At 34.9% G+C, this 21,909-nt stretch overlaps 1 protein-coding gene across 1 annotated transcript in view; it reads right to left on the minus strand.

The window, feature by feature from the left end:
- Nucleotides 1-21,909, minus strand: part of MICU2 (mitochondrial calcium uptake 2) — a 154,990-nt gene that overhangs the window by 39,430 nt on the left and 93,651 nt on the right. The window contains exons 5-7 of the mRNA XM_077158838.1: nucleotides 9,636-9,683; nucleotides 8,213-8,295; nucleotides 901-966 (exon numbers count right to left, since the gene is read on the minus strand). Of these exons, the coding sequence (XP_077014953.1) occupies nucleotides 901-966; nucleotides 8,213-8,295; nucleotides 9,636-9,683 (197 nt within the window). The remainder of the gene's footprint in view (nucleotides 1-900; nucleotides 967-8,212; nucleotides 8,296-9,635; nucleotides 9,684-21,909) is intronic.

Consider the following 21,909-nt stretch of genomic DNA (forward strand, 5'->3'; position numbering starts at 1 on the left):
AAATGGGAGAAGGATCAAAGGAGAAGCAGGAGTTTAAACAGAGAAGATAGGATTTAAGAAATGGATATGACTGCTGAATTATTATATTATATTGATATTTCTTTTAGTCTCCAATGTCTTGGAGCAGCTAGAAGGAAAAATTTGCAATTGTGGAACTATAACCCACTCCAAACTTTGAAATCTGTTCTATAAGTTACTTGTTACAATGTGATGTGAAATGACTGCTTTTTTTGCTTGTATATTTCACAGTAAAAAATATTTAAAGAAAAGAAATTAAAGGAGGGAATATATCTATTGGATACTCACCTTATGCAAAAAATAAGACATAAGACCTGTTTTGCTTCATTTAAGCATGTTACATAAAATAAAATTCACCCACTTTAAATGTTAAAAAAAAAAAAGAGGGAATGGTTACATAAACTGTTACTTCCACATAAGAATGTACAAATAACCATTAAAATAGAATGAGACAGGATGGACGGGTGGTCCCAACCATGGACCCCCTCCCCCTGCCAAAAAAAAAAAAAAATGAGACTTTCAGATACAGTAAGTAAAAAAATAAAAGTGTGGAACATTGTAGTTGATTCTACTGTTTTCATAAGTAAGGGAAAAACATATAGATGCATTTAATTGTCCAAGGAGGAGAACTCTGCTCTATAAACATACTTTTTCATTTTTGGCGGGTAAATGGGCTAGGAATCAAACAGGCAAGAATTCTACCACTGAGCTACCCATGCACCATGCACTCCTACAAACATACTCCTGTGTACCTTTTAAAAGTCTGAACCATGTGAATCTGTACAAACATTTATTATCAATTATCTGGGAATATTTATTTGAACTAATAGAATGGAGAAGCCATTATAAATATCATATTTCAAAATATTTATTTGCTCATACCTGGGATTCTGTTTCATTAGTTATAGTTGTCTTCAAATCATCTTGTTTACTTATGATCTTCTGCAGCTAAAAAGATTATAAACATGAGTTTATACATTTGTCTACAGGATTTTTTCAGAACAACCTAAAAAACAGGTCCTAAATTTTACTATAAAATATAATACATATATTTATATAAATATAAAAAAACCAATGTTTGTTAAATATTTAAAAAATTCTCCATTATAACTCATAGTATATTTATCCTCTATTGCATAAGAATCAAAGGAGAAAATATATATGAAAGTGTTAATATTATAATTATTACAAGTTGGCTCAATTTTTCCTTTAAGAAATATGATCTGACTAAAGATAAACATGATCAAAATGCATGACACTACAAAAACTTCATGATTAACCTGGTCTTTGTTTTAAGGAAAATTTCACACATAACTCACTTTTTCAATTGACAATTTTATATTTGTGCCCACACTTTCAAGGATATAGCTCTTAAAGTTACTTATGCCATGCTCTCCCTTCTTCCTTTTCCCTTTATCCATTTATAAAGCATTACAATAATATAAAATTAGTACCAATGATGAAACTGAAACTTTCAGTAGTAGCTTGAAATTGAGTATGTTAAAAAACCTACCTACCTTTCAGTCATTGTACCAGTCCTCATATGGGAAGCAAATAAAAAAAAAAGGATTGAAAAAAAATAAAATGTAGACAAAATTTCTAACTATGGATTCAAATAATTAGGAGAAAAATCCGCACCCATTTTTTTCTAGGCTATTTATTTGTTAATAGCTTGAGAACTTCTGCAATTGAATTCCAAATTAGTATTTCAAATTTAACTACTTTTATTATACTTGTGGTTTTAGGTAAATGGCTTATCTTTGGTTCTCTCAAGTTTTCAGCTAAAATTTTCAACTCTCCTCCTTTCTCCTGCCCCCACATACTTACTTTAGAGAAAAACTTTGAAAAGCTTGAGATTTGTTTTGCCTTTTTAAAGTTGAAGACCAAGTGCTAAATATTAAGTTCAATACCCTAACATACTCTCCCTTTGCTTATTGCCCCCTCTTAAAATCTTATTATAATTACAAACATAACCAAAGTAAACAATTCTATAATAAACCACCATATATACATTACTCAGCTTCAACAAATCATCAATTTTCTGCCATTGGTTCTATTCTTTTACCCGTACCCTATCTCCCTCTCAGTTATTATTTACAGCTCAATCTTTCTTCAGGAAAATTTACATACAGTGAAATACACAAATCTGAGCCATACAATTTTTTTTTTTTTAGCCATACAACTTTGACAACTTGGGTATACCCTGAGTAACTCAGATCCCAATCACTATATAGAACATCTCTGTTTTCTCAGAAAGTTTCTTTGCACCTCCTTCTTCTGATCAATCTTTTCTCCTTGAATCCCCACAGAGTGAGAATTCGAGTTCTGATTTTTTTTTCACTTAAATTAGTTATGCCTAGTCTATTTACATAAACGGAACCATGTTATGTGTATTTTTTTGTGTGCACCTTCTTTTACTCAGCACATGCTGAGGTTCATCCACGTTGTTTGCAAATCAGTAGCTTATTTCTTTTTACCGTTGTTTTTATCCATTCATCTACCTATACATGTTTGTTGCCTATAGTTTTGGGTTATTGTGAATAAAACTGCCATAAACTTTCTTGTACAATACTTTCTGTAGACCTGTGTTTTCATTTCTGTTGGATAAATTCCTAGGAGGGGAATAGTTAGGTCTGCTTAACTATATGAGAAACAACCAAGCTTTTCACCAAAGCTGCTGTAACATTTCATATTTCTACTAGCGATGTATGAGAATTTTGTTTCTTTATATCCTCACCACATTTGGTTAAACTATTAGTCATTTAAACATTAGCCATTCTGCTGGGCATTTGGTAGGGTCTCACTGTGGTTTTAACTTGCATTTCTCCAATGACTTATGTAGAGCAATTTTCCAAGTGCTTATTATCTATCTGTATATTGTATTTTGTGATGTGTCTATTCTAGTCTTTTGCCTGCTTTCCATTTTAAATTGTTTTTATTTATTCATTTTTTATAACTATTAACTATTTTTAGAATTTCTTCATATATATATTTCGGGTACCAGTCTTTCGTCAGTTATGTGGGAAATATTTTCTCTCAGTTTAAGGCTGCCTATTTTCTTAATCGTTTCTTTAGATGAGTCCAAGTTTTCATTTTGATGATTATTTTTCTTTTATGGTTATTGCTTTCAGTATCCTAAGAAATTCTTCCTACCCTGGATCCTCTTAAATGTTTTCTGCCAAAATGTGCCAATATCACATCATCATCATTTCTGTAGCTTTGTAGTAAGACTTGAAGTCAGGTAGTGTGAGTGTCTCCAGCTTTGGTCATATTTCTCAAGATTGATTTGGGTGTTCTAGGTCCTCGGTGAACAGACACATTAATATCAGCATCTCAAATTCTATAAAAGAGCCTATTGGGATTTTGCTCGGGAAACTTGAATTTTTAGACCAATCCATGAAAAGTGGCAACCTAATGCTTGAATCTTCTAATCTATTAACATGGTAAATCTCTCCATTTATTTAGGGCTTCTTGAATTTATACCAGAGTGCTGGTTTGAAACTTTTATGTACCCCAGAAAAGCCATGGTCTTTTAATCTGATCTTGCGGGTGGGACCTTTTGATTATGTATTTCCATGGAGATGTGGCCCCACCCATTCAAGGTGGGTCTTAATTAGTTTACTGGAACTCTTTAAAAGAGCTCACAGTAAGAGAGAGAGAGAACTCAGAGCCCATACAGACAGCAGACACCCCTAGATACAGACATCTGATGATGTAGAAAGAGAACATCACAGGAGAAGCCAGAAAGGCCCACAGGAGCTGAGAGAGTCGTTTGAAGCCAGAAGCTAGGTGAGAAAGCCTGCAGACATCACTGGGTGCCTTCCCACGTGACAAACCCTGGACACCATCAGCCTTTCTTCAAAGCCAAGATATCTTTCTCTGGAGGCTGTAGTTTGGACATTTTTATGGCCTTAGAACAGTAAACCTGTAACTTAATAAATTCCCTTTGTAAAATCCAGTCCATTTCTAGTATAATGCATTCTGACAGCTTTAGCAAATTGAAATAAAGAGGTTATATTTGGTTCTAATTATCTTACGCTATCCAATACCATCCTAAGTAGAACCGATTTTAATTTTATTATCCAACTGTTAGCTCTTACTGCATGAGAATACAAATGATTCTGGCACACTGATCTTCTACTCTGAGACTTTGCTAAATTCACTCTATAATATAAATTATTACTCATTCTATATTATAAACTATATCATAGTGGTTTCTGGTTTTATTGTTAGTTCCTTAGTATTTTCTACACCTAATCCTGCTATCTGTGAATAGGTTAAGATTTACTTCTTCCTTTCTAATCTTTTTACTTTTGTTTTCATTATTGCTATCACTAGGACCTCCAGTAAAATGTAGAAGAAAAGAGGTAAGAGAACAGATATTCTTGCCTTGTCTCTGCTCTTAAGGGAAAAGCATTTGATACTGCATCTTTCAGCATGATGTCATCTTAAATGTTTTTTAAATACCCTTTATCAGATTGAGGAAGTTCTTTTCTATTCTTACTTTGCTAAGTTTTATTATGAAAGGGAACTACAGCTTGTTAAATGTTATGTCTGTATCTATTGATATGATCATACTGGTTTGTCCTTTATTCTGACAATAAATATTCTGGTTTAAACTGATTGATTTTTAAAAAATATTTTAATTGAGAAATATTCAAACACCTGCAGTCCAGCTATATTATACAACCAATGGATCACAATATCATCACATAGTTGTGTATTCTTCACCATGATCATTTTTAGAATTTGCATCACTCCAGAAAAAAAATACAAAAAACAAAAAAAAACTCATACATTCCATACCCCTTACCCCTCTTTCTTATTGACCCACAGTATTTCAACCTACTCAGTTTTTATCCTTTATATATCTCCCTATGCTGGCTTGAAAGGATGTATGTACCCTAGAAAAGGCAGCTGCTTCTTCTAATCCCTATTCGGCGCTGTATGTTTGAAACTGTAATTAGATCATCTCCCTGGAGATGTGACTCAATCAAGAGTGGTTGTTAAGCTAGTTTAGGTGGAGGCGTGTCTCCACCCATTTGGGTGGGTCCTGATTACTTTACTCGAATCCTATAAAAACAGGAAACATTTTGGAGAGAGAGATTCAGAGAGCAGAGAAGAACAACATAGCCATGTGAAGCAGAGTCCACCAGCCAGCGACCTTTGGAGGTGAAGAAGGAAAATGCTTCCTGGGGAGTTTTGTGAAATAAGAAGCTAGGAGAGAAAGCTAGCAGATGATGCCATGCTCGCCATATGCACTTCCAATCAAGAGAGAAACCATGACTGTGCTCACCATGTGCCTTCTCACGTAAGAGAGAAACTCTGAACTTCATCGGCCTTCTTGAACCAAGGTATCTTTCTCTGGATGCCTTTGATTGGACATTTCTATAGACTTGTTTTAATTGGGACATATTCTTGGCCTTACAACTGTTAACTAGCAACTTATTAAATTCCCCTTTTTAAAAGCCATTCCATTTCTGGTATATTGCATTCTGGCAGCTAGCAAACTAGAACACCCCCTGTCATTTATTTGTCTTTTATCCTTATTATTATTTTCTTTATTTATCTGTCCATACCTTGGATAAGAGGAGCATCAGGCACAGGGTTTCTACAATCACACAGTCACACTGTAAAAGCTATATAATTGTATAGTCTTCTTCAAGAATCAAGGCTACTGGAACATAGTTCAACAGCTTCAAGTACTTCCCTGTAGCTGTTCCAAATACACCATAAATTAAAAAGGGATATCTATATAATGTGTAAGAATAACCTCCAGGCTACTGTACTAGACAGTGCAAGTCTGAAGCATAGACTCTATACTTTACAAATAACTTGAACAAGTTTTGTTGCCTGTTTTCCCTATACACAGGAGATTAGAAGAAAATTAGGCGACTAGAATTGATAGGAAGGTCAGCTGTTCAATCACACTGATAGCAGTGAGAAGTGACAGGTAATATCTAACAGTGAGGAAGAAAAAAGACAAGTTATATGAATTAAAAGCACAAAAATCTAAGACCATTCAATATAAGGGTAAGTAATCCAACATGTTCTTAATATATTCTGAAAGTCTATTCAATCACTGTGAAATTGATTTTTATAATGATAATCCTGAGTTATCAAGAAAAGGATAAATTGTATAAATGGTTTGAGAAGATAGGAGTGGAATTGCTAGGTCTTATGTTAAGTACCATTTAATGTTAAAAGAAGCTGCCAACTTTGTTTTCTAAAAATGTTTGTACTATTGTACATTCCTACCAACAATGTATGGGCGTTTCATTTGTTCCACATCTCAAAGTGTAATAAATTTTTCATTTATCCATACATTCACTAATTCAGTAAAGACTTCTTCTATGTAGCTAGTACATGCTAAACACTGTGCTATGTATTATGTGTTTTTAACTGTAATTTTCTGGAGATATATCCACACATTATACAGTCCATCCACAGTAAACAATCAGTGGTTCACAGCATTATCACATAGTTGTGTATGATAATTTTCAGAACATTTATATTACTCCAGAAAAGAAATAAGGAGAGAAAAGAAAACCCCAAGCCTCCCATGCTCCTTTCCCCACTTTCTTACTGTATTGGACTCTACCCAATTTTAGACTCATGATACAGGTAGGTTAACTAAGATAGTGTGATATTGTCAGAAATATATATATCAGTGCAACAGAAGAAAATATCCAGAAGTAGATCCACACAAGCAACTGACTTTTTTTTTCTCTATAATTTTACAATCATTATCAAAAACCAGTGTTACTGTCTTTTTTTTTTTTTTTAAATCATCAGTGAAAGTACTCTTAGGCTACCTCTGTCCATTGCAAGTTGTGAATAATGCTACCATACATATCAGTGTGCAAATGCCTAGTTGTGTCCCTGCTTTCATTTCTTCCAAGTCTTTGTCTAATAACAGGGTTGCAGGATCATATGCCAACCCTATATTTAGCCTCCTGTGGAACTACCACACTGCCCTCCAGAGGAGCTTGTGTTATGTATTTACTTACGTGTTCTCATCATTGTTTCTTCTACAGAGAACTTGAAAAGATTAAAAATATATAATTCTAAATGGTACACTGCCACACTTTCAACACTAATATACACTGAGGTATTATTTTGATATTATCATCAACTTTCTTGGAATGCAGAGAAATTTACCAGTTTGGTATTCTAAATTACCTCTTGGGAAATGACATTTGAACATATTTTTAGCTTTTCAAATATTAGCCTTAGCAGATTTCAGGAAAACTTGTTCCAATTTATATCTATTGTGATTTTTACATTTTTCCCCTATTCTTTATGAAGACTTATGGTTTTAATTTTCTATCCTTTTTATCTGATGGAAGAATAATTTTAACGTATCTTCAACATATAAAGTAATATAAAAGGCCCAAGAAGTCTCTTCTACTGCATTACCATTTGTCGAAATCTAAAAAAGAAAACAACCTAAAAAATGTAAATGCTTAAGTTTATTTTGTTCATTTCTCCTTTTGGAATTTTATTATTGTTTTCTCAAGGTTGTATTACAGAAAACTTAATTTTTTTTTACTTTTAAACAGGGGAATTTAATAAGTCGTTAGTTTACAGTTCTAAGGCCGAGAAAATGTCTGAATTAAAACAAGTCTATAGAAATGCCCGATCAAAAGCATCCATCCAGGGAAAGATACCTTGGTTTAAGATGGCCGATGAAGTTCATGGTTTCTCTCTCAAGTGGAAGGGCACATAGCGAACACACTCAGAGTTTCTCTCTCATCTGGAAAGGCACATGGTGAACACAGTCAGGGTTCCTCTCTCATCTGAAAGGGCCCATGGCAAACACAGCATCATCTGCTAGCTTCTTCTCCTGGCTTCCTGCTTCATGAAGCTCCCCGGAAGGCATTGTCCTTCTTCATCTCCAAAGGTCGCTGGCTGGTGGACTCTGCTTCTTGGGGCTCTGTTGCTCTGCTTTACTCTCTCTGAATCTCCAAAATGTTTCCTCTTTTACAGGACTCCAGAAACTAATCAAGACCCACCCAGATGGGTGGAGACAGAAAACTTAATATTTTTGAATTTACAAATGATTACTTGATATTTTTTATATAAACTGTACATATGTTGATATTTATGGAAATATAGTTATCACACAAGCATCATTGTGTCTTATTATGAACAAGTCCATAATATAAATCTAAAATAATCAGAATCTATTTACCTTAAAAAATTCCTTTTTCTCAACCATCTCATTGCCATCTGCATCCAGCATTTTAAAAGCAACATGAAATCCAGTGTGGGGTTCTGCAATAAAGTGAAACATGAATAATTACTTAAGTCTTGGTAAAATAAAAATTATTTGCAGGTCTACAGAGCTTCAAGTCTGAAACAACCACCAACAACTACGTGAATAAATGCCTAAACAGAGAAAAAAATATTCTTTCTCCTGCTAACAACATTCAAACGCTGATAGACACATGCTGTGCAGGCTCTGCTCCCTGCCCCCTGAGCGCCTTCCACCTGGCACGCTGCTGCTCGGGCCACGGACAGCTCTTCCTCACTCACAGAAACACCCATCTGGTAACTGAATTTCTTTCTTTAGCTCTAACAGGGGCTTTCCCATTTTCTTAGAATACCTTAATTACTCTCATATTGACTATTACTCTTCACTTCCCTTTCTCAGAGGAAGTTTTTAAAAAATATTTTATTTTGAAATAATTCTGGATTTACAGAAATGCTGTAAAGACAGTACAGAGAATTCCTGCATACCTTTTACCCACCTTCCTCATGTTAACATCTTATATAACCACAGTCCATTTATTAAAATTAAGAAATTAACACTGGTATAGCACTATTAACTAAACTACAGACTTTATTCTCATTTTACCAGTTTTTCCACTAATGTTCCTTTTCCATTCCAGGATCAAACACAAGTTATCACGTTGCATTTAGTCATCAATATCTTCCCCAATTTGGGTAGTTTCTCAGTCTTTCCTTGTTTTTCACAATTTTGACAATTTTAAGGAGCACAGGTCGGGGATTTTATAGATTGTCAGATGAAGGTTTTTTAATATCCCTAAATGAAGGCAAGGCTATCTCTATAATTCCTTTTTTATAAAAAAAAAACCTTTTTTATTGTATAGTATAACAAATATACAAAGCAAAGAAATAAAAAAACAATAGTTTTCAAAGCACTCTTCAAAAACTGGTTATAGGATAGATCCCAGAGTTTGTCATGGGCTACCATGTGATCCTCTCATATTTTTCCTTCTAGTTGCTCCAGAATATAGGAGGCTATCAGGCTTAAATACCTTTTTATCATCACAATTGACCTTTTTTTTCCTTCTTTTTTTGTGAACAATAACATATACAAAAAAGCTATACATTTCCGAGGACAGCACCACAATTAGTTCTACAATTCTTCAATGTTCAGTAAGCCTTCTCGTAAGGGGAAAAAGTTATGGGGAGACAAGGTTCAAGGAGACAGAGGAGACCCAATGTGATAATTCAATCCAATACTATCACTCCGTAGACACAGACACTATGGTACCAATAAGGTTTTTGATTTTAAAGACAGAAATAGCAAACTTGCCCAAATCCTTCCCATTCTATATGATTACTGAGAAAAATCATGAGATACTTACTAGTGAGGATTGTAAGCAAGAAAAGATACTCAGTGTATGAAATCAGCCCTGAAAGAGATAAAATAAAAACACCAGAAAGTTTTAGATAACTTAGAATTAATTATATAGAGATATTAATATTGAAATTTTACCTACTAAAAACAAATTTTTTCTTTTGCTAGAAATTAGTATTTGGTACAGTGGAAAACTTTTATAATACTTGAAATGCAGTACTAATACTTAGGTAAAAAAGGCAACCAGGGGGTGCAAGGATAGTTCAGTGGTAGAATTCTCACCTGTCATGTGGTAGACCTGGGTTTGATTCCTGGTACATGCACTTTCCCAAAAACAAACAAGCAAAACAAAGAAAATACAACAAACAAACAAAAATTAAGCAAATGGTGCTGCAATAACGGGATACTCACATGGAAAAATAATGAAATGTGACCTCAGCATAAAGCATACCAAAAAAAAAGCAACCAAGTTTCTTCAGGTTTCTATTACCATTAAGTGGGGGAATGGATGCTAAGTAGGAAATAAGAGGTGTTCATTAGAGGCTTTATGTAGAAGACATTTGAAGTAATTTCTACTCAAATTTTACCCTTTATAACATCTCAAGTGATGCAAATTTATAAATTCAGAGAAATACCAGACATGTAGATAGACCTGAGGCCATAATGTATTACTGAAAACGTAATGATTAAATCTTTATAACAGTAATGTGATTTGCCTTTGGGAACCATTGCTTCCCTGTTCACAAACAGGCAGTTTGGGTAGGACTGACCCTACCTTCACTTTGGAAGGCAGTTACTAACCAACTAGCTTATGCCAATCCTTGTAGTGCTGTAAGAACGGCACTATGGGACAGGAAGTGGCTGAGGCCCAAGAGAATAAGCAGGTTGCATCAGTCTGCTGCAGGGACTAGTTCAGGGATGGGCAGGATCGGCACACTGAGTCACTCAGAAAGGTACTGCAGGACTTCTGAGAAAACTGCATCACTGACTTTCTTTATTTCTGCTCTGAGGATTTGAGAACGATATGCTTAGGCACAGGAGGCCATTAAAGAGTGCCTGGGGCTGTCTGGGGCTTGTGCTTAGAGCCTGAAATGCAGCCCATCTTCAACTGGCAGGCCCGAAGGATGGATACTCAGGTGATGCCTGAGCCCTGGATTAAGCCGCCTTGGTGCTATGTCTGGACATTTAAGAAACATCCTTTCTTGCTTAAGTAGATTTAGTCAGGTTTTATGCTGCTTGTAATCTAAGGAATTCCAATAAACAAAGAAACAAGACCTTACAAATCATGGCTTCCAGATAAGCTAAAAAAATGCTTTCACAATTAAGAAAAGATTTTTTAATGGGAAACCTCAAACATATACAAAAGTAGAAAGATTATTATAACTATATTGAATAATATAATGAAACCCAACTTTAATAGTCATCAACTCATGACCAATCTTGTTTAATTTATATCCTTTTGTATACCTCTCTCCCCATTTCCACTAGATTATCTGGAATAAATTCCAGACATTTTATCATTTCTCAGTGAAAAATTCAGGCCTTAATTCTAAAAGAATTAAAAAAAAAAATACTCAAAAACAAATACAGTAACCAAACAAAACTTATCAGTAATTCCTTGATATCTTTAAAACGTTGTGTCCGTGTTACAAATGTTCCTGTTTCCACTTCTTTTTTTTTTTAAGTTTGTTTAACTCACTGCACTCCCTGCTATGTGGGACATGATTCCCAGGGGTGTAAATCTCCCTGGCAACATGGGACAGAAATCCTGGGATGAGCCAGGATCTAGCATTTAAAGGATTGAGAAAGCCTTCTTGACCAAAAGGGGGAAGAGAAAATGAGAAAAAATAAAGTTTCAGTGGCTGAGAGATTTCACACAGAGTTGAGAAGTTATGCAGGAGGCTACTCTTATGCATTACATAGATATCCCTTTTTAGTTTATGGAATATTGGAGTGGCTGGAGGGAAGTACCTGAAACTGTTGAGCTGTGTTCCAGTAGCCTTGATTTTTCGAAGACGATCATATAAAGATATAAGATTTCACAATCTGACTGTGTGATTATGAAAACCTTGTGTCAGATGTTCACTTTATCCAGGGTATGGACAGATGAGTAAAAAAATATGGGCAAAAAATAAATATAATAGCGGGGTAAGGGGTAAAATAAATTGGGCAGATTGAAATACTAGAGGCCAATGAGAGGGAGGGGTAAGGGGTATGGTATGTGTGAGCTTTTTCCTTTTCCTTTTTATTTCTTTTTTCTGGAGTGTTGCAAATATTCTAAAAAATGATTATGGTGAATGTCATGGTCAGGTTCATAAGTCAACTTGGCCACGTGATAGTGCCCAGCTGTCTCATCAGACAAGTCTGTTGCTATGAGGACATTTCACGGCCTTATATCATGATCACATTGGCTGTATCCACAGCTGATTACATTTGCAATGTAATCATGTTAGCTTATGCTTTTGTCCTTTGTACATGCTGTTCCCTCTGCCTGTGCTGTTCTCCCTCTCCTATTCTCTAACCCAGTTTCCCCTCCCAACCCTCTCCTGTGTTGGAGATGTAGCACAAGTTTCACCTCTTTTTTGAATTGTTTTGATTACTAAATATTTAGTTCAAATTAATTTGTAATTACAAATTAATTTGTAATTACAAATGTAATCAGCTAAGGGGAGTGTCTTCTGCAATGAGTGAAGCTTAATCACCAGAAGGCTTTTAAGGAGGGTTCAGAAGAGACAGTCACTCTTTCTGCTTCAGCCAGTGAGCCTCTCCTATGAAGTCTGTCCAGACCCTTCATCAGAGCTGCCAGCTTCACACCCTGCCCTATAGATTCTGGACTCTTTCATTCCCACAGTTGTCCAGCCAGCCTCTCCTGAGAGTTTGCTGAGGACCTTCAACAGAGTTTTAGCTTGCGGTCTGCCCTATGGACCTTGGACTCCACATTCCTACAGTTACGTGAGACACTTTTCTATCTACGAATAAACCTGTTGATTCTGCTTCTCTAGAGAACCCCAGCTAATACAGTGATGAATACACAACTGTGTGATGATATTGTGAGCCACTGATTGTACACCACATATAGAACGTATGCGTGTGAAGATTTTTCAATAAAAATATTTTTTTAAAAAGTGTGTTCAAATCAGGATTCAAAGAAGGTGCTTATGTTGTAAGCTTACACTGTCTTGTGTCTCTTTTAATCTATAGGTTCTCCCCTTGTTGGTACCTTTCAATTAACTGTTGAAGAAGCTTTTGTCATTTGACCTGAAAAGTTTCTTACAGTCTAGGAAATTTTGTTGATTGTGTCTCCTTGGTGGTGTTTCACATGTTACTATAACTTCTATATTTCCTACAATGGTAGATCCAAAGGTGTGCTCAGCTCATGTTTGATTTTTAGCAGTAATACTTCATAAATAGTATTGTACATTTCCATCAGGAGACCAAAATGCAAATGTTTACAGAAAATGCTAGGTACCACTGAGAGACGGTGACAATAAGAGTTTAGAAAAATGTGAAGTCATTTTCAGAGTTTAGATGATCAGAGGTATCCTAGGGGGAGTCACTTCAAAAGAGGACTTTGAGTGATGGGTAAAAATTTTAATTAAGCTGGTATGGTATAAGTGGGAAAGACTTAGATGAAGCTGAATATGAAAATAAAAAATGACTAAAATACTGTTCATGTGGAAGAAGCAGAGGGAAATAAAGCTCTTATTTATAAGAGCTTTTAATAATGGCAATTCAGATATGAGGGATAAAGGCCTGAAGAGGGCAGCACCAGTGGGAAAGTATTTATCCTTCTATGAAGGAGAACCCAATAAAATAAAGCAGGGACTCTGGGTCAAAGCTGTTCATAGTAAGTCAGGTAAGAATTATACATCTAAATAATTTAATGTTTTAGCTATAAATAGCTTCAGATTTATCTTTTAAGTGTTTTTAAATGAACTAAAAAATTTTCTACATTACCAACTTTGTCATTATTTTGGAACAGGTATACTTCTCTATAATAAAAAAGCCTACAGTTAAGTCATCAGAAATTTTTCTTAAAAATATTCAGTGTTTACATGAAGGGAGAATAAATTAAATGTGCTTTGTCATATTTTGCACCTGAGAGAAGTACTCTAATGTTAGTTGAAGGATCAAAGTATTTCATCCCTTGGCAGCCTCAAAAGAGTGGAGAACAGCTTTCATCTAATTCTCAAAGGAATATGCCAATGTGAAAAAGTGGCCAAACCACTAGAATGTAATGATATTACTGCTGGGCTTGGTGCCAAAAGAAGACCTTACTTCTCTTTAGACACAAGAACAACATGTGCTTTATGCAAGGTGAATTTTTTTTTTAAAAGGTGAACATTTTGAAAAGGAAAATTTCAACGTCTTTCTTTGAAATACTGACTTACATGAAAAGTAACTCAGAATGAACAAAGTTAAACTAAATATTTATTGATTCTATCTTCTCCTCTCCCTACTTCTAAAGAATAGGAAGCTGAAAAAATGACTTTGTCACTTAATAAGTAAAATCTGAATCCCTTACTTTAACCTATAAGACTTTTGTGGTCTGAGCCCTAAGCAAATTTGCCTTCTTTCCTCTCTTATCATTCTACATACAGTGTGCCATGTTAGCTTATGCTTTTGTCCTTTGTACATGCTGTTCCCTCTGCTTGTGCTGTTCTCCCTCTCCTATTCTCTAACCCAGTTTCCCCTCCCAACCCTCTCCTATGTTGGAGATGTAGCACAAGTTTCACCTCTTTTTTGAACTGTTTTGATTACTAAATATTTAGTTCAAAATAGCACCCTACAATATGAAGACAGACTGTGGATAAACAACAGAGTTCTACAACAGTATTCCAGGAACACTACTAAAGAAGTGCTTTTAAAGAAAATTGACACTTTAGAATATTTAGGAGAAACAATTTAATACATTTTTGTTATATTTAACTGTGAAATAAATGCTTTATATGGTAATGTTTCAAAACTATGTATCAAATAGGAAGATATTTTAACTAATTTACATTTGAAATTTTGTTAAAGAATTCACTAGAAAAAGACAACTACATTCTCTTAGTACCACACTTCTCCACAAACATTTGAAAGTCAGAGTCATGCTAAAAAATGATCTGCTCCTGCATGTAATTTTGAGAATGCTAGTTCCCAAAGAGGTTGTTTGCCAAATCTGTCATGAGAATACATTGATATCTTATGACATATCTCTAATTTATATTCAGTACATCCTAGAGGATAATATATTGAGAATTCAACTAAGTTTTAAAAAAACAAATAATTATCACTTAAAATGATCCTTTCTTTACGGTAATGTACAGTGGGTGAATTATTTTCTTACATCAAGGATGTACTACCTTCTATTTACGATACAATATAAATTTTGCAGTTCTTATATGTGGTAAATTGGAATATTTAAAAATATTGCAAATGTAGCAATTTTTTACATTCTTTTCCTCTTCAAATGACTTCCATAATATAAAAAAAGAAGTACACCTGAAAAAAATACATCTATGAATCATTCCTATAAAATAAATATTCACGTAAGTGTTTTCCTTTAAGGTGAAAACACATATTTCAACTCATAGTATTTTAGAGAAAAACCAAAGAATAACTTTCATTTTAGGTTTCTACAGTACCTGGAAACATTAATTTTTCTATCTACTATCAGATCACATGAGATTTTATAGCCAAAGAATATAAAAGGCTCAGCTTTCTTATTGCTTTGGGCTCCCTGATGATTTAATATTTAATTCAGTTGTTCTTTGTTTCATTTATTTGTTCAATAAAAAAATACTGAGCATACACCACGTATGTGCCAGACACTATGCTTAGACCTCAGAAGTTTATAAAGAAAGGCATGAACCTTTTCCTGCAAGCAGCTCAGCGTCTAAGAGGGAAAAATACGCAAGCAATTACAATGCAACATAGTCGGAGAGATATATAAAGAATAATGAGAACACAGAGGAAGGAACAGCTCTTTTTTACTGAGGTAATCAAAACAGTTCAAAAAAGAAGTGAAACTTGTGCTACATCTCTAACACTGGAGAGGGTTGGGAGGGGAAACTGGGTTAGAGAATAGGAGAGGGAGAACAGCACAAGCAGAGGGAACAGCATGCACAAAGGACAAACGCATAAGCTAACATGGAACACTGTATGTAGAATAAGAGAGGAAAGAAGGCAAATTTGCTTAGGGCTCAGACCACAAAGGTCTTATAGGCTAAAGTAAGGGATTCAGATTTTACTTATTAAGTGACAAAGTCATTTTTTCAGCTTCCTATTAGTTCTTTAGAAGTAGGGAGAGGAGAAGATAGAATCAATAAACATGTAGGAGACAAAATAGGATAAAGACTTTGTGTTTCTATATGGAGGATGAGAAGGGGAAAGAAGAGAAGAGGGGTTCAAAGATACCTCCTGAGTTTCTAATGTGGGTGAGCTGGGTGAGAGGTGTTCTACCAAATGAAAACAAGAATACAGAATAAGTTGGTTTAGGGGGACGTCACTGAATTCAGTTAGGGACAATTAAATTCAAGGTAACTGACATACAAAAGCAGGTGCCTGGAAATGAATTTGGATAAAGATGTCTGAAGCGCAGGAGAGTAACCTTGTCTGGAGACTCCCTGGGAGTCATCAGTATACATGGGAGATAAAACGAAAGACGAAGAAGGAGGTAAGGACAGAATCTTAGGAAGCACCAATGTTTAACAGCAGGGAGAGGAAGAAAAGCCAATGAAAGGAAGACAAGTACAAAGAGAACGAGGAAAGTGTGTTTCAGAGGAACCAAGAGAACTTGTGGCACCTGGATTTGTCTAACAAGGGAAGCCAGCATTTGGACAAATGGTAGATAATAGTTCCTACTCTCCCCTTCATCATGTTCTAACTATGATAATTATGCCTTTTACCCCTCATCTTTTCCCTCATCAAATGCTTAATTATCTTGTCATTGTTAAGATTTTTATTTTAGTCTTGATTTCCCTGCCAGTCCTTTATTAATGAAGTCTGTTCTTTAGAGCTTTGTCTGAACAGTAGGGAGGTTAGCTCTTATTTTCCTCCTGCAGTCTTTTTATTCCTTTTTCACTGCCTTTGAAATGCATGTTGTCTATATTATCTATAGTTGCAATCACTGGTTGCTTCCAGTTCCTTGTAAATGATGTGTCTGTCCGTCCACCCATCCATCCATCCATCCATCATCCTCTTTCCTCTATTTCCCACATAAATATTTTCATGGGCTTTGTCTAAAGGGGTAAAATATCAAACTTTCTGCTGTGGACTTCCATTTTCTGTTTAATTTTCTAACAGTCCATCACTAAGGATCCTCTCCCCAGTCAACCAGAAATACTATTTCTTCAATTCTTCATCAAGAAATCCTGGAAATGCATATTGCCCCTGTTCGTTCTGAGAATATAAAGAACAGGGAGAGAGAGATAGTTAAAGAGAAAAACATGTAAGCAGACTGATTAATTTATCTCCTTGATAGTTCGAAGGCGTTTGTTGAATAAAAATGTGTATAACTCAAAGTTGAAGAAAATAAATACAATAGAAGTTACTGACATTCTTTCTCAATATCTTCTGAAAACAAATACCTATATTTCCCCCTCATGGAAGGGAAGTAAAGTTGGTAAAGAAATATAGATTCACAATCCTCTTCAGAGACCAGAACCACAGATGTCCACATTTAGCTATATTGCTAACAGTATTTTCTGATTTCAGAATAGGAGGAGGCGAGAACACCTCTCCTAATTTCTCATCTGCCAATATAGAACACTGCTACACAGATTTTGCTGCTGTGAATAGAGGCTGGATGGAGAGAACAGTGGCCTCAATTCCAAGAAGAAAATAAAGAACAATAGATTTGTTTTTCTCTTGTGAGGAGAATCAAGACTGTAACTAAGCACAGTTTTGGAAACTGGGTTAACTTTCTACCTTCCTCTTCAAATCTTACTGGTGCTTTCAAAGCTTGCATTATCCTTTTTCATATAATCCTTATCACTATCTTCATACCAAGAAAACAACTATGATATCCTGCTTACTGCTCTTTGATATCCCAACTCTCACATCATACTTTATACATCAAAAATAATACATTTCATTTGCCATGTTACCTCCCCAGTTTGTTCAAAATTTGATAAGTCTCATCAATTATCTCCAGTGAGTTATAAGAACCTTCATTGCTCTTTAAGGATTGACTTGTCAGCTCCTTCTATAAACTCACTCCATTAAAATGATCTAATTGTTTGATTCCTAAGTTTAGGAGGTTCTGGTTGAATTTTATCAAAGAAAATAGTGGATTCTTAAGTTTGTCAAACACTGGCAGGCAAAATTTAGGAAGACGGTTCAGAAAAGTCTGGTCCCTTCAGTAATTCTGGGACATGGTAACAACTTTTGTCTGAGAGAAGATCGCTACAAGGATTTTTTAAAAAGTTGCTGCATTCAAGAATTTGGCTTTCACCTAATTGGTAAGATTTGGTTCATTATTTCCTATTTTGTGTCACATGCAATACCAGGATGTGCATATATGGTGGAGAGAACACAGAAATGGCCCCTATGCTACAGTTCAGTGGGGAGGACAGACAATAAGTAATCAAATATGTAATTACAACTTGTTATAAATACTGTTTGGAAACAGAGTATTGTGGCAATGCAGACACGCTGGATGTGCCACTGGTCGTAGAAGTATGTTTCATTTAATAAGATGGTCAGGGAGAGCCTTTCAGAGGCTCACAACTCAAACAGAAGGACCAAGCCACATGGTAGGTAGACAGGGTTCCAGGCAAAGGAAATGAAGACCTTAAGCTAGGAAACAGTTTGGTTTGTTCAAAAAGTTGAAAGGCCAGTGTCTGTGAAATATGTGGAGTTAAATAATGTGAGATGAAGCTAGAAAGATAGGTTGTGCAAACAGAGTTTAGACTTTATTCCATTGCAACATTTATTCCAATGCACTGAAGGTTTTAAGTAGAAGAATGATATGATTTCATCTGTTTTAGGAAGAATACTCTTGCTACCACATGGAGAATAAGTTGGAAAGGCAAAGAGTGGAAGAAGGAAGACCAGTTAGGATGTTATTATAGTAATTCAGAGGAGACATGACAATAACTTGGAAAAGGGTGGGTGCACAGAGATGGAGAGAAATGGTTGGATTCATTTAATCTGAAGGTAGAAAGTACATATTTTTGATGGATTTTTAAAAAAGTATACACTACCTCAACTTCCAACAGTACAGGTTACTTTTATATGTTTCTGAATTTTATGTAAATTTAATAATTTTGTGATCTTTTGCTCAACAATAAGCTTGTAAGATTCATTCATGTTGTTGCTCTAGCTGTAGTTTGATTTTTTTTTTTTTTTTTTTTTTTTTAAAGGAAAGACAGAGAGAAGGAAGGAAGGAAGGAAGAAAGGGAAACATTTTTAAACATTTTCTTGTTTTATTGTATTCTGTTTCTCCGTTTTTGTTACATGGGCTGGGGCCGGGAATCGAACCGAGGTCCTCCGGCATAGCAGGCAAGCACTTTGCCCGCTGAGCCACCGCGGCCCGCCCTGTAGTTTGATTTTTATCAGAAATGCTCATAGGATATCCAAGTAGGAGGTTATATATAAAATAATTTTGAAAGAAGAGGTTTGGGATGGACACACAGGTTTGAAGTGTATTAGTATACAGACAATATTCAAATATGGACACAATCACTAGAGAGCATAGAGAGAAGAGTGACCAGGAAAGCATCTTGACTAGAGAACTGCAACATTTCAGCAGGGATTACAAACTTGCCAGCACAATGGTTAAAAAACTTTGAATTTCACCAGAAACTTCATCAGCTCTACTGGGACACCCAGTCGCTTTCTCTACACATACTATGTGCTGGCCCTTCTAAGTATTTGAGTTTTAAATCTCTGCTTTCTAGGTCTTGGGTAGAGGAAGATGAGTTTGCAAAAGAGATAGAAGAAACAACTAGATAGTATGGAAACATATACATAAACACATGAAAGCATGGGGCCACAGAAACCAAAGGATAAGACTGTTTTGAGAAGATGGGAATACATAATAGCATCAAATACTGCAGAGGTCATATATGATGAGAACAAAAATGACTCCACTGGGTCTGATAACAAGGAGGGCAGGCTGAAGAAGGCTGAAGAATGGATAGAAGGTGAAGAAGATAACAGAGCACATAGTTTGGCTATGAAAAGGGATTAGAAAGTAAGGAGGCTGCTGGTGGGAGAAGTGGAGTCAAAGAGGGAACCTTTTTTTTTTTCCTTAAGAATGGGAGATGCTTATAAGCTAGGAAGAGAGAAAGAAACTGGAGATAAGGTAGAGAGAGGGAATAACACCAGAGTAGAGAACTTCTGAGGAAGCCAGAAGTGAGACTGGTGCACATATGAAGGGCAGGGTAGCTTCTTTTAGAAGGAATAGCATTTCAAAAACAACAGGGAAGACAGGAAATGTGGCCGCAGTTGCAGATAAGTAGGAGATTTGGAGGCAAGTTCTTTTTTCCTTTATGTAGAGAAAAAAAGGCCTTTAAAAGTGTTAAATTCTTTTCTGCATAGGATATACTTCATGTGAGTTTTACTAATTTTAATATGTATTCTCATGATTCTGAGTATAGAATACATGATTTTAGATATGCTTTTATAATCAATAGTAGGGCAGTAGAAATAAAAAGTAGGTTTTGTGTTCAATTGTGCAACAATCAGATTTATTTACTTAAGTGACTCCATTTTATAGGTAATTTGGTTTAAATTAATTGTGCACTATATTAAATGTGGTAATATACCAAATAATCTCATAAAAAATTAAATATTTAGTTAGGAAAATGAAAAATATTCTATACAATTTCACATCATTAAGTATTAAGCTGGTAAGACATTGGTCAACAGGCAGAAATTTCATCTAGCATATCTTAGAACTAGTTTACATCAAAAAGAATTCTGTTTAATGAAAAATAAAAATGAGTTGATAATTTCATGTTTCTATTTAGATGTTAACAGTTGATACATTCTCCCTAAAATTTATGAAAGCATTATTATAAAATGGATTTAATCTTGATAATATAACAGCAATTAATCCTAGCTGGGAAGATGATTAATATAAAGTAGTGAAATTTTAACTGTAGGATATTTTTTAAAAATGTAGTTATCTACATATTTTAGGCCAACTAAAGATGTATAACCAAAAAAATACATTTCAAGATTCACTGAAATGGATCAGAGTAGTGTGCAATTAGCATGTAAAGTAATGAATTTTATGTGAGTATCTACTATGTTCTAGGCAATATGGTAGGTAACTGGGAATAGAAAAATGGCCAAACAGAGGTAATGAGGGTGGGAATATATGGGAAACTTGTACTTTATGGATGACTTTTCTGTAAACTCATGGCTCTAATAAAAAGAAAGGACCAGACAAAATTTTTCCTCTCATAAAATTTATGGTTCTATAATTAGCAAAGAGAAATGACATTATAGTATAATAAAAGCAAAAATGAGACAGCAAGAAACTCTGCTTAGTGGTATGAGATTATTTTCATAGAGTAAAACAGCTGATTTGTGGGACACTGTTCAGTGGGTACTGGGAAAATAGACAGAATTCCACATAGACACAATAGGCAGCACATGAGGAACTACCCATTAGTATGTAAGATTCCTGGCCAGGAATAAATCTACATAGTTATTTCGTTTCAGACGTAAAGTGTGCTTCGCGGGTCTTTCTTTTAAGTACTATCAACTAATCTCTTATTTCTTCAATATGTTTTTCTTAAAATGGTTTAAACTCTCTTTTCAGGTTTTACTTTATGAATTTACCTTGAAAATAATTTCTCAGAATTTCTGAAATCACATTATATTTATGCAAATGCTGAATTAACCTATTCCTAGTTCTCATATTCTGCATTAAGTCAAAATTATTATAGAATATTCTTATCCTTCCTTATTTCAGGGGGAAAAATCAAATAACCATGAAACAACTGAGTTTATATCAACAGACATTACCTAAACTTTCACAATTAGTAAACATAGTATCTTTCTCAACATCTCAAACTATTTTCAGAAAAGTAAATGTGATGAAAGAATACCTCAAAGCCATAACTTTAATCTATATAGTGGATTTGGGATTAAAATATTGTATTTAAAATGCATCTGAAGGGCCATGTTAATGACAGCTTCTTAAAGTAAAACCTTACAAAATTTCTTTTAGAAGATGAGTATTTAAGGCGAATACACTTGCAAATTTGGTGGTAGAGAGGTTAAGTCATTTGCCCAAGGTTACACAGCTCATTATTAGAGAGCTAGGAATTCAGATCAGG

The sequence above is a fragment of the Tamandua tetradactyla genome, chromosome 4, assembly GCF_023851605.1.
Source record: "Tamandua tetradactyla isolate mTamTet1 chromosome 4, mTamTet1.pri, whole genome shotgun sequence".
NCBI lineage: Eukaryota > Metazoa > Chordata > Mammalia > Pilosa > Myrmecophagidae > Tamandua > Tamandua tetradactyla.